We start from the raw sequence: 14,148 nt of genomic DNA, 5'->3' as shown, positions 1-14,148 counted from the left end.
GTACCAGATTTATTTTAAGTCTAATTTTCTGAGCTGTTGTTCCATCTTTTATGAATAAACTTCATGAACATATCATGCGGGCATAGTTTTTGAAATAGCTCAGTGCTGACATAAACGAAGCTTTATTCACATGTGTAGGACCACCCTTGCCCAGTCGATCTGAACCGTTAAGGTCACAATGACCCTGATGCTGATTTTGCTGGCACGCTGCCTCATATTCTGCGATAACACCATCCTAATGCTGCCGGGGCTTATCACATGGACAGTTAATCCTCTGATTTAATATCATTTTTAAAAGCAGGAGTCCCGTTTCTCATCATTTAGTTATTAAAAAATAAATAAATTCCATCTCTATGCATCTCTTCTCAGATGGAGCGGGAAAAGGTCAACCTGCTGTCCAATCTGCAGGACTCCCAGAAACAGCTGGAGCAGGCCAATGGGGCTCTATCCGAGCATCAGGAGAAGGTCAACAGGCTGACAGAGAACCTCAACGCCATCCGTAAGCTCCAAGCCAGCAAAGAGCGTCAGTCTGCTTTGGACAACGAGAAAGAGCGGGACAGCCACGAGGACGGAGACTACTATGAGGTGGACATTAATGGACCGGAGATCCTGGAGTGCAAGTACAAGGTAACTCAAACTTCTCTTGAACACATCAACAAAATGTCTGTATTTTGACCTTTTAAGCTCAGTCATCATTTTTCTCTGGCAGGTGGCCGTGTCTGAGGCAGGGGAGCTGAAGGAGGAGCTGAAGACATTAAAAGCAGAATACCAGGCCTGTCAGTCGCGCTACGACGAGGAGCGCAGCCGTCTGGAGAATGACGTCAGGTCTCTGGGAGATAAGCTGTCCAATCTGGAGAGGACCACTTTTGCAGAAAGAGAAGAGAAGGCTAAACTGGAGAAAGAGCTGCGCAAGGTGAGAGACTTCTGTTTGAAACCCTTTCTGTGCTCCCAAAGAAGCAGGAGCTGATTTATTTCTTTGTGTTTTAGCTGAGTGATGTGGCAGGCGAGTCCCAGGGCAGTCTGAGCGTGGCCCAGGATGAGCTGGTAACATTCAGTGAGGAACTGGCCACCCTCTACAACCACGTCTGCATGTGCAACAACGAGACCCCCAACAGAGTGATGCTCGACTTCTACAAGGAGGGCAAAGGTGGTCGGAGCAGCCCGGAGGGCCGCGGTCGGCGTTCTCCCATTCTGCTGACCAAGGGTCTCTTCCCAGAACACGGCAGGGCTGACCTCAGTGATGGCGCGCCCTCACCCGTCTCCTCTCTCCCCTCCCCTGTGTCGGACCACCGTCGTGAGCCCATGAACATCTACAACCTGGTGGCGATCATCAGAGACCAGATCAAGCACCTGCAGCTGGCCGTGGATCGTACCACAGAGCTGTCGCGCCAGCGGGTAGCATCTCTGGAGCTTGGCACCGTGGCAGACAAGGACAAAGAGGCCTGCATGGAAGAGATCCTCAAGCTGAAGTCCCTGCTGAGCACCAAGCGGGAGCAGATCGCTACTCTGCGGACTGTCCTCAAGGCCAACAAGCAGGTGGGTGGATCCGTTTTGTCTGCTCCTGTCATTGTTTGTTCAGCCTGCTTGTCATTACTATCAGACAGAAACGGTGAAAGACGGAGCTATTTCAGGTCTGATCAGCTGCTGCACCAAACAGGTTGCAGATGGGTTACAATCGCAAACACACACTGAGGAAGCAGCCATATGGTGGCAGCTGCCCTGAGTATCAACGTGTTTAGGAAAACAGAGCTGCTGGGTGAAATGCAAAGAATTTTAGCCCTAATGTTGGGTGTGTTTGCAGTTGCTGTGGCAGCCCTTAAAGCTATGTGTGGGGCTATTCACTGAGAGCACACAGAAAAACAAATAACAGCTTGTAAATGAACATTTGACATTCAGCTGTGAAAACTGGCCCATTTAAACAGAGGTAACTCTGACTGAGAGGCAGACAATTTTAGACTGAGTCGGCAATCCGTTTTAGGCTTGTTTGTAGACCAGAATTTAGTGGGACATTTCCAGTCTGGCAGCTGGTTCTGATTTCTCTTTGAGAGCCATGATGATACTATAAGAACCACCTTCCTGTTGTGACGGCAGAACGGTGGTTCTTTACTCCCTCTGTATTGGAACTAGAAATTGTGTTCTTCTGAGATTGTACAGTAAATTACACAAACTGATTTCTGAGATGTCATGTTGAACTCTCTTTAGCATCTTATACAAGCAAATGGCAACAATTTTTACCCGTCATATTCTATGACGGGTAAAAAGCATCCTGGAATCCTCCGAAAGTCATATTGTCTGATTTATTCAGACACAACACGATGTAGAAAATAGTTAAATCAGCTTTTCCTCACTTAATTTTGTAACACCTCAGTGGTTGATTAACAAATGGTTAATTTTTAATCTTTTTATCTAAGTAACAACTTCCACACAGAAGAGTGTTGTCACCTGTACAGTCAGGAGGAGTCTTTGGGAGAATTCATATCCCCAATTAATATCACACTTACCAATTTTGTCCCTTCAAACTTCTATTTTTTATTTGTAAACAATCTATCTAAACAAACTATAGTGTACAAGCATTTTTATGTATTTCGGATAGAAATTGTCGCATCTAAATGTTATCTTGTTGGTAGATTTTGTTTATTTAAGTCATCAAACATCATTCTCTTGCATTTGTCTGAATGTGTTGATGATTTCTCAGAGTGTCTCTGCTTGTTATGACAGAAAAGACGTAACAAGCACTCTGTATTTCCCCTTGTTAACTCACAGACAGCTGAGGTTGCTTTGGCCAATCTGAAGAGCAAGTATGAGAACGAGAAAGCCATGGTGACAGAGACCATGATGAAGCTGAGGAACGAGCTGAAGGCTCTGAAGGAAGACGCTGCTACCTTCTCCTCTCTCCGAGCTATGTTTGCCACACGGTAAGAGGCACCTCGTAAGACAAAGCATTTTAAAACCTTCAAATCTTTACTATGTTTGTATCTCCTGGTAAATTGCCTTAGGCGGCATTTCCTCTTTACACAAATGAACTGGCGCCAGTCCTAATCTGTGCTAGTCTGCCATGTTGCTATAGGAAACCGGACAAGAATAATTTGTGTTAAGAAAGGGAATGGGTGTTATTCTTAGAGCTATTGTTGCATGCAAAGGCCAAGCACACTGTAAGCAGGTAGCTAAAGACAGGATTATTGTTAAAATGTAATCCATCTTTGCCATATGTTGTGTATGCCAAAGTTGAGCTCTCCTAGTTTTATTCATACCAAGGAAGAAGAGGTTCTTTATTATGATGAGACTGAATATTAAAGAGTGAATGAATCTCATCTGTTTAGCGCTAAAATATTCACGTAAGCATTGGTTTTGTTAACTGACTTGGTGTGTGTTTGTGTCTCAAATGGGCCGACATACTCACTAATCTTTTCTGATTCCCAAGAGAAGCCGGTCAGAGGTTGTGTCCATAATCCCACCTCATCTTGGCTGCGATTATGCTTTCATCACATAGCAAACTAAGTCCTGACACACTGCTTATTTGTTTACCTACGTTATGTGTACGTAGGAGGACACACTCCATGTTAAAGCTAACAAAGTGTGCATTTGTTGTAAGATCTTAAATTTAAATGCATTTAAATGTGATTTTCATAGCAGAGTCAGTCCATCTTCCTGCACTTGGGACTCCTTTTCAATACACAACTGAGTGATAAATCGTTATAGTGCTGAATGTTCTTTGGAAAATTGAAGTGAAAAACCTGCATTATTATGCCATCAATACATTACTGGAAAAATGGTCTCAAAACATCAACATTATGGCCTATTGCAATAATTACTAGGACAGTTTATCATCTAGCAAAATTTGTCATTGTAACTGGCTTAAATGCGGGATGAAAGTTGCTGTTGAGGGAAAGCCATCTTGTCACTAAAACTGAATTTTTTGGGCTACATAAAAGCAAATGATACACAACACTCTGAACACACCATTCCTATTTCCTTTCCACTTTAGTTCTGCACTTCTGTCATGTAAAAACATAAAAGTGAGTCTTTCTAAAGACAAAACAAAACAGTTCCAGGTCTAGAAAAACCTTTGCAATGCACTGTGGTCTGGATGAGCCCATTGACTTCATTTCTTTTGTCCTTCTGCTTTTCTGAAGATGCTGTTGATGTACCTTAAAACCTGCCATCAATGCATATATTCATTGATATGCTGAGATGACATTTGTTTCTGTGCCCACCCTGCCCCAGTTGTCCACCACTGTTGTAGGGTTACATTCAGTCTGTTTATGGGATTCATGCATTGGTATGTAAATTCTGTGCTATACGGCACAGAGTTTGGGTCAGGGGGTCTTTGAAAATCTGGGGGACTTGCCTGAGTGAAGTTTCCCACACTCCCCATCTCCTTTGTATCCCTTGTCCCCCTCCTGTGCTTCCTCTGCACCAAACACACACATCTTTAAGCATCTGGTGACAAGAGGAAGGACCAGGTTTGTAACTGAAGTCCACTCCACGAGCCCAATTTTTCAGAGTCATGAAAAGGGATTTGGGGAAAAATCTCTCGCACACAAATGATGTGTGGTCCTCATGGAAGAAAAACCTGGAGATGGAGGGGAATTGGGCAAAGCCTAGGGTTTTGTTGTAACACTTTACTTATGGAGTTGTTGAAAGCAGAAGTGGATGTTGGAGTGGGAAGTCCATGAGATATTTTTCACATGTGTTTACGTTCTCCTCTTTGTTTCCCTGCGAGAGTCTGAGCCCCTCCAGCTGCGGGCTCTGGTGTCATATTAACAGTTAAAGTCCTGCCTCCAACATTCCTCAGACATGCCTCAACATGCTCTCCCTTTCTGCTCTCACTCATCAACGGTCAAACCATTACACGTAACCCTAACCTGTGGTTTTCATGCTATTAAAAAATGTTGTTTTGTTCATTTTATCTGTGTGATCTCAACGTGATCAGTCATGTTCAGATCAGGGCTGCAGCTCAGGAAGTTGTTTATATGCCTTAAGATCAGTTTCAGTCATGAAACATCTTGTTTATAAGGGCAGTAAGATGCAGTGAGCCACTACATTTCTACAAAGGATGCAGATAATATGCTCATCTGTCACAACCGACATTACAGCTTGTATTCATCTTACACAACCCCACAGCCGCCTCCTGGCTCTCCTCTTATATCGTGCCACAATGGCCCCATCAGCGGGCCAAAACAGGCTCCTTTTGTATCCCGTCGTCTTTTTCCCGGGAAAAAAAAATTGCACAACCTCCCACTCCCAGGCAAGACACACTGAACTGTCTGAAGAGACACTACCACACCCCCACCCCCAGACACCTAACAGGGTCGCCCCCCAAAGTATCACACTGGGTTTAATGAAGAGGCACTGATCCCTTTTGTCTGGGTGTGTCCCAAAGGGTGGAGCAGAGCAGAGGTTCAGGGGTGGAGGTGTTAGTTTGTTTGTATGGTGGTCTGGTAAGGGGCAGAGTTCACATGGCCACGAACCACGTGCAGACCTGAACACAACAAAAACATCTGCAGGCACGGATGACTTTTGACTTCACAGGAAAGTTTTCCAAAAGGTTTTCATCCAGATGGTGTTGGCAGTCCCACTTGTTCTTTGAGTACTTTTGGGCTTCTTTCTGATATGTCTAAACATTAAAAAATCAGACTGATATTGAGAAATGCATTATAAGATATTTTAATGCATTTCTGTTGATCCAGTCCTTGGGGAAAATAAATCAAAATCGCAAAGTCAGATATATAAAAAACAGAAATCCTTGCCAGCCAGGAATAATCTGGCTGACAAGGTTATCCTGCCAGCCAGGTTATCTATCTGAAATGGTTTGCTGAGTAAAACCACAAGTAGTTCATTATCTAAATCACTTTGAATTGCCTTGTTGCTGAAATGTGCTTTACAAATAAACTTGCCTTGCCTTGGCACTAACAGCACTAATCAGGCTTTGCAAAATAGTGGGTTGTCGCTAGTAGTTAGCTAACAAAATGAAACAAAAGTTCTTTGTATTTTCCTCTTCACTCAGTGAAGCAAAGCCCACTGCATTTTGATATCAGCAAACAAAGAAAGTGTAGATGAGCACAAATGAGACTGAAAGGCTCTGATACAAGCAGCAGAAAATGTTGAGGCTTGTGAAGTGAGATAAGACCCAGGAGGAGGAGGATGAAAATGAAACAGGGGTACTGCCACAGCAGATGGAGGCTAGAGATACAACTCACTAAACCCAATCCTGTTGAGTGACCCGGTTTTCTTACCTGTCCAGCTTTAAATCATTCACAGACACACACACACATGCTCACACAGAGACACACACATGGAATGAGTGACAGGAAATAATGAAGCAGTATGCACACAGTTATTAGTTATACTGCATATTTGAGACAATATGTTTGAACTAAGTCTCAGTGCAGCTGGCGAGAGTGATGAAGCACAGTCTTCTTCTCATCCTTTCACTTTGTTACTGAATGACCACGAGGTTAATGCATTAATGATTTCATCCTTGCACGGAGCTTATTGAAAGAAACTGAGTTTTGTATCTGACCTGATCATATCATTTATCCCCCATTAAAGAAAATCTAAAATGAGAGGATTTAGATTGCTTTGAAGAAGTTGTTCAACCTTTTTTTTATTATTATTATTTTAATACTAGTTTAATCTATGTATTTGTAGCAGAGGTGGCAAAATGGCTGATTGAGTCAGAAGTTAATATTACAGGAAAATTTTTGGTGAGCAAGCTTGAGCTTTGTGGCTTGTTGCTGCCATCTGCTGGTTACAAAAACAACTGAGAATCTTGATCTTTCTAAAAGTTGGGTTAGTGGGATTTTGACAAAGATAGTGTTCTTCTGCACAGAATCTAATTCTGTTAAAAGATTGTGTGCAGCCTGGGGCTCACCTCACTGATGCAGTTATTCACATGAAAGGATCCCTGACCAAGTATTTGCTGTCTAATGATCATTAGACTGATATTCCTGTATAAAACGTTTTGTGAGAAATTTAAGTTGTGGTGAACCTGCAAGTCAAGCTTCACGTTTTCCTTTATGTTTCCCTCCTGCAGCTGTGACGAATATGTCACCCAGCTGGAGGAGATGCAGAGGCAGCTGGCTGCAGCCGAGGACGAGAAGAAGACCCTCAACTCTCTGCTGAGGATGGCCATCCAGCAGAAGCTGGCGCTGACGCAGCGCCTGGAGGACCTGGAGTTCGACCATGAGCAAACCCGGCGCGGCGGCAACAGCGGGCGTTCCAAGACCCGCAGCAAGGCTGCCGGCACCACCGCCATCAGCAACCCCCACGTAAGTCAGAGTCTCACCTGCTCTGGCTCCGGCCGTCCCGAGCTCAACAACGCCATGCCCAATGGCATCCTGGGAGGCCCTGCCATCTTCTGCAGTGAGAAGTACAAGATCTACTGCGACTGAGAGGCTGCTCGGACGTCCAGCTGGACTGCTGTGTACAGAGGACAGGGAGGGGGACCAAACCCTCCCTGTCCTTAGTGTAAAAGAGCCCCACTTGCTCGCTTTGCTCCCCGGCCAGCCTGCGCTCCTCTAGGGACTGCTGCGTTACTAACCGGCTGCTCGTTTGTGCTCGTGTAACTGCTTAGGGGAATGCAGATGTATGTACAGTGTGCTGTGGACTGTAGTAGACATAACTGGCATGTGGGTTCAAAGGCCCTGGTTATAATGGGGGGGTGTTGTGGATTTTATGGAGTGTCTATTCTTTCCGCTGTCATGGTGCTGTACCTATGATGTAAAAGGTTGCAGCTTCTGTGTTTATCTGTTCTGACCCAGTAACATAAACACATGGTGGGGGTTGTGGAGGCTTGTAGAGATGTCGGACTGAACGACATCCTCTGTTTGGCGTGTCTGTCGGTGCTCCTTTGATGAAAATAGCCCTTAACCTCTCTCCCTTCCTTTCTATCCTGACCAGGGACTGCTGTATGCAGCAGCCCATTTTTTAAATCAAGTAACTGATGTTTACAAGAAAATAAACTAAAATATGCAAGTTCCCTCTGCTTTGTGGCTAGGGGAGCATCAAAACGGATCTATGTACCAATTTAAACTGAGAAGGGGGGGGAAAGGTTTCTTGGTTTTATAATGAAAAGGTTCGGGCAGAAAAAAGGAGCACCTGTGACCGCAGGTGTATATTTCAGGATCAGTTTAAAGCTGTGATGCTAGAACACCAATACAATAACATCGGTAGGATTGCATGGCTTTGCAGCTGAAAGCGCTTTTAAAAAAAGATTTACCGTTACTTTCTGTCATCAGGTGTGTTATCAGACGAACTGCAGGGCTCTACATTGCAAAAATCCCAGTTAATTGGTGTACGGTGAAAACACAGGAGGGGCTGTGAGCTCCGCGCGACCCGACATGTCGCATTGGGTCCGATCAGAGCCATATCACAAGAGAGAGAGAAGGAGAACGTTTGACAAATCGATCTTCGTATCCAAATTAAGTGCACTTCAACATAGGTGCCTCAGGTTACTTCTTCTGTTTTACTGTGAACAGAGACACAATATAGTTTTGTTCAAAGGTTATTTTTTAAATAATCAGCGAAATTCTGGAAGAGCACAAATTATTTCAAGAGGAACTTCCTCAAATCTGGATTAAGCAAAACCGACTGCTCGGCGAAAGTGCCTGTCGACGCAAACATTCAGTGTATTTATCTGTTGATGATGCAAAGCCCTGTCCTCATGTCTCGGCTCTCCCACACTCATTATCATGTTCCTGCTTTACCCGTAGGAGATCACGCCATAGATTTCCAGTATATAATAGAGAACATAAAGTTATGTGACCGAGTAGGCATGGGCCGGTACCAGATGTTCATAGTTTAAATGATAAAAGGTAAATAGCCTGTAATTGAATAGCACATTCTTCAAGACCAGAGGACCCCAAAGTGCTTCTTGCTACCTTTAGTCATTCACCCATCCTGATGGTTAGAAGCTACATTGTAGCCACAGCTGTATAAGATTGAGTAAAAGTACCACAATTTGAACTCAAAAAGAAAAATGTATAGTGTGGCTCAAAATTATTGAATTGAACTGAAAATTATTCACATTCCTACCGGACATAGATTTAAAATAACTTTCCTTCATCCAGGAAGCAACTTCCTGGATGTTGCAACAGTCTCCCAAATGAAGCAACAGTCTCCCAAATGAAGCAACAGTCTCCCAAAAGACAAAACTAAGTTCAAAGGCATTTTTGACTTTTGAAGAAAACCAATTTGTCTTCTTATTTATAAAATGTCATATCAAAATATCCATACTTCTAAATAATCAATGGAAAAGTCTTTCTTGGGAGCTAAAGGCTTGTCATGAGTATTGACACACTGATATTTTGAGCATTTAGAGATGATAAAAGTCCTCAAGTTAAGACTCTGGCGGCTTCAAAACATTACTAAACCATCACTTTAAATCTACATCTGCCAGGAATATGATTAGTTTTGAACACAATTCTATAGTATGATCAATTCTTCTTGCTTGAGACAGAAATCAATTTATGTTCCTATTGCTCCTAAAACCTGTACATAGCCCATAGCTATAGATGTTAGAGGAGCATCGTTAAGTTTGAAACCTAACAATGCCCATACCAGCCCATGCCTACTGCTAAAAATAAACTCTCCTTATGTCTTCAAGTGTCTTGTTAGCTATAACCACCTTCTCTCTCGTAGATTGTCAGCAGCTTGCTCCCTCAGCATCACCAATCACCCTTTAACTAGAAAGAGGACTTGTGAGGAAAATATTTCTGTCAGGTAATATCCTCTCGTTAAGCTGCGTGTGTATAATATCTCAGTGTTGGAAGTGAAGGGGCCCTCGTGTGTGTATGCGTGGGTATGTGTGTGCGCGGTATGTTATTAACCATTTGCACAACGAGGGCCTCTCTTTTCTGTGTCGTTTGGTGTGCGAGAACGACACCGCACACTGTTTTAGTATTTACAATAGCTTTAAACCATTGCAAGCTAGTATTAAGCAAATAGTAAAAAAGAATAAAAGTGGGGCTTGTGTTTATTAAATCCATGTAGTGCTTGTGGATCATAAACATGTTCACTTTATGATGTTAAAAGCAGGGTTGATGGAAGGTGATCCTGCAAGGTTTTTTAAAAATTGTACCATTTTCTAACTCTGCAAAGCTCTATGTTAAACTCTATATTCTTGATATAATCCTTCAGGTGGTGATCTTGCAGGATCCTGCGACAGTATTCCACCATCTTTGATACAATGCGATGCGGATTGATTCCTAATAGTAATAAAAAGGAAATCTGTTGATCAACCCTGCTTGAGCGTGCATCAGTAGGCCACAGCAAAAGCACTCGAGGCTGTTGTACGACGTAATGAAAAAAACGAGCCTCCTTAGAGGTCAGTTACTTCTATGTTTTGTAATCACTCAGCATACAAGTAGAATGCATTCAGTTTCTATCAGTTTGTGCTGAAAAGGAAGGAGACCTACACGTTAGATGGGAAAACCAGATGTCTGTGTAATAATGTGGAGAAACAAGTCCTGGATTTTCCAGAGGGAAAACCTCCTGGTGATATTTAGAGGCAGGAAACCGATAAACGGTCACTCAGTTGACCCAAGGACATTGATTGAAATGATCTAACCTTCTCCCATGTATAGGCTCTGTGGTTTCACTGAGCTGTAGATAGATCTCAGGATGTGATCGTGACTAGAATCCTTAGGCGAGTGTCGACTGCCCCGTCGAATTTGAAATCAATGTGTTTTAACTCATCTGGTGTCATTACAATACGGCACCTGTGCAGCTCCTCCTACCTCTGCCTGCAGGCTTCTCCCTCACCACCTCTGAGTTTTCACCTTAAATCATGTTTGTATTTGTTCGTTAAAGCCTGCATGTGAAAACGTTACTCGTTTTTTCTTGACCCGCATGGCATCTCTCTGTGGCTTCATCGCTGTCTTTAGAAGAAAGGTTCACAGTACTTGTGACATTTTTTGGCTTCCTAATTGCATTTGCAGGGTAAAATGCAGTGTGTGCGCAGTTCCAATTTTAATTTATTGGAAAAGCTTCAAAATGAGACCGTATTTGGCTTTGAGCTCCTAAAATCGACTTCTGCTGCTTTGACTAACACTGGCTGCAGTCTTCTTCATCACCTGACTTTACTGACAGCTGCTTTCAGACTACCTGAACGCTAACAATGCTGATCGTTTCTTTATGTCTCCATTTTTGCAGTAATTTTACAGTAATTCCTCAAGGACGACGGCGTACCAACACAAAGTTATCCCTCGCAGCTCCAAAAGCTCTTAGAACTGTAGCCGATTTGGACGTGAAGACAAAAAAAAAAAACTAGCCTGCCTTCTACATCTGAACACTAAAATGTGGCACATCAAATCTTTTTTTTTTTTTTTTTTTAAATAGTGCATCGCTGCTGGAAGCAAACTTCTCACAAGTCCAGTGAACATTCTGAAACAGATTCTGATTGGCTAATCTAACCGTCCAATTAGAAGCCAGGGGACATGTGGCTGTTTCTCATTGTAAACAAGCTGTTCTTATTTTACTTTTTATTTTTATTTTAGTTTTTCTCTATGTGCACTTTGATTATATAGGATTATTACATATTATTGTTAACCTAATAGGAAAGCGTGGTAGTACTATGGTTTGTGAGTCAACCAACGTAAGTTTAACACAGATTAAATATACTAATTACTTGAGAAAACGCTCCACAAACCATAAGAGTACTATTATGGATCTGTCCTCAAGATTTTATCCATCAAGTAACCATTCTTAACTTGTTTTGTTACATTTTACATGTTATGTTGTTGTTTTTTTTCTTTGTATGTTCGTTCTACTGCCATGGTCGATATAAAAAAAATCCAGGGTGATCAAATTCTGGGGTTTTTTCATGTATTTATTATTCCTAGGAATAGTACAAAAAAAATTTTACGCAATGAAACTTGACAACGCTCTGATTCAAATGGGTAAGTTGTGTTGGGGAGATAAAATTCGGGTTGGCGTGACGAGATTTTCTCCGAGCTTCTTACCAAGGGCGTTCCATCGAAACCGATCACTGGCCTTCAGAATTCTCTGCAAGTTGCGATTATTAAATTCCAAATTGGAATTGCTTCATTCTCTCTTCGTTTATCGTGCCAAATGTTGGCACACCGTTTAGGTCGACAAGAATCAGAACTCGGAAGGAAGACGAGGCAGCCGCGGCTCTCCGTGCGAGCAGGCACCTGGGCTTTTGGGGGTTTTTTTTATGTTCAGTTGGTTTGTTTAGTTCTTTGTTTCTGACCAGTAGTGCCTTTCATTGTTTCAAGGGAGAATCTTAGATTAGGATTTTGCGGGGGTTCTTTTTGTTTGTTTTTTTTATAGGTGAGAAACATGGGGTTTGAACTGACTATAAGCAGCAATAAAGAGAAAAGTGATTTCAACCCCTTTTTCTGCGTGAGAGAGGTAGTAGTTTTAAAATTAGCTCAATAACTAAAATTGTATTGAATTGTGCAGGTCAGTGATCAAATAATTCAGGGGTATTAAGAAAAGGTTGTTGTTTTGTTTTTGTTTTTTTGTTGTTGTTTTTTTTTTACCAAGCTTTGGGAACCAAAAGAGTTCCTCTGGCCTCCCTCCTGTTGTTGAACTAAATGTGCTGAGGGGCAAATCGGTGTACAATTGGAAACATCTACGCATCTCTAGCTGTGTTTGGTGAAGGTAATGTGATCTTAATAGTATTGTTGGGGGGGAAAAATGTGCTTGGAGCACATTTTTTCTCTTTTCTTTTTGTCTCTTTTTAAGCTTGTTTTTTATTATTATCTCTTTTTTTTACATCATGTTTTCAACATTTACGTTTTCAGTAAACAGAAAACAAAAATTTGCATCAACAAGCTTGAATAGTGCCATTACAGCCAATGCTTGCTTGTTGAGGCGTTAAAAGTTACCAATATGGAGATAAAGCTGAACAATTAAAGTGCAATTCAGATGCTGTTTTACTTTTTTTATTTTTTTCAAATGAAAAGTTTTCTGTTTGCTGGAAGCTATAGCATTGTGATAATAAAATTAGCAGTGCAAACTATTGTCATATTGTCTTTCAGTATTGATCCATAAGAGTTTGATATCTTTATATAAAATAACCACTTCACCTGTATGTTGGTATTTATTTGAACTGTCATGCAGTACTGTATTCTTATCAATAATGTGCATTATGATTAGTGGCATATTGATTCCAGCTAAATGTCATATGCATGTTCCTCAGTCATGGGACCTTTACACAGGATTGAAAACAAACATGTTAAGTTTTGTCCGAGATGTTTTGAAAGAAAAATAGAAGAAAAAATAAATAAAATAAAGGAATCGAGTTGAGTTTGATGTATTACTGCTGAATTATTGCGCTAAAAGTGTTTGTTTTCGAGTTGAGAGGTGGGGTGGCTGTGTAAGGGGAGTCATACTGGTTAAAATCAATAAATGTGACTAAGTTTCATTTTGTTTCTGTGTTGTTATTTATAGCTCATGCACAGCAGGAGAGGATAAAGGGTTAACGTCTATTTTCTTCTACTCTGATGTCTGGTCTGAGTTCTCCAAGCTGGAAATCGGGGGCGGGGGGAAGATGGGGGTTCCCAGCTGTCCAACTGGGCTCCAGGATGTGATCACATTACACACAAAGGCACTTCCATCCCCCTTCTCAGCTCTTCTCCCTGTATTTTTTCTGCTGTCTCACTTAAATCTCTCTCCTTCCCCTCTGTCCTTCTCTCTCCTGCTTTACTCCATTTTCTGACTTCCGCCTGGTGACACGCCTACACATGACTGAACAAAGTTTGACCTACGGTCATTCAAGATGATCTTTTTTTTTCAGACTGTGGAGACCGGCTTTCCGACTAATTAATAGATAATGTGATATTAGATTTTTTTTTTCCAACTTTAAGAGGTTGCAGTGTAAACGTTTGAAATGTTAAAGGTGTGTTAAGTAAAATTGACTTTTTTGAGCTTTAACCCTACCTGGACCAATTTCAAAACATTGATAATTTGCATTTAAATTTCTCTTTTTAAGTCATGTTTGACTTAAGTGCTGAAAGTAACATAGGTAATAGTGCAATTTTATAGCACAATGTGCCTGGTAAATACATAATAATACCCTTTTATGCAAAGCTGTAACGTGTCTCCTTACAGATTTTTCTGTTTTTGCTTTTTTGTCTCATAAATATTTCAGATCATCAAACTAATCTTTAAGTCAGATAG

At 41.7% G+C, this 14,148-nt stretch overlaps 1 protein-coding gene across 5 annotated transcripts in view; it reads left to right on the top strand.

The window, feature by feature from the left end:
- Positions 1-13,393, top strand: part of LOC129370442 (protein bicaudal D homolog 2-like) — a 41,512-nt gene extending 28,119 nt beyond the window's left edge. Inside the window, exons 6-12 of one of the 5 annotated variants that reach the window (XM_055046451.1) lie at positions 370-627; positions 710-913; positions 988-1,536; positions 2,764-2,915; positions 7,037-7,271; positions 9,643-9,723; positions 11,155-13,393. In XM_055046451.1, the coding sequence (XP_054902426.1) occupies positions 370-627; positions 710-913; positions 988-1,536; positions 2,764-2,915; positions 7,037-7,271; positions 9,643-9,690 (1,446 nt within the window). In that variant the 3' untranslated portion in view covers positions 9,691-9,723; positions 11,155-13,393. Of the gene's footprint in view, positions 1-369; positions 628-709; positions 914-987; positions 1,537-2,763; positions 2,916-7,036 lie in introns of all 5 variants that reach the window. The other 4 variants (XM_055046450.1, XM_055046453.1, XM_055046449.1 and 1 more) reach the window with 4 other exon arrangements.
- Positions 13,394-14,148: the final 755 nt, after the last annotated feature.

The sequence above is a fragment of the Poeciliopsis prolifica genome, unplaced genomic scaffold (genome assembly GCF_027474105.1).
Source record: "Poeciliopsis prolifica strain line A6 unplaced genomic scaffold, Auburn_PproV2 SCAFFOLD023, whole genome shotgun sequence".
Classification (NCBI taxonomy): Eukaryota; Metazoa; Chordata; class Actinopteri; order Cyprinodontiformes; family Poeciliidae; genus Poeciliopsis; species Poeciliopsis prolifica.
Note: the sequence above shows the minus strand (reverse complement) of the source record. Positions and strands in the feature narration are given on the sequence as shown.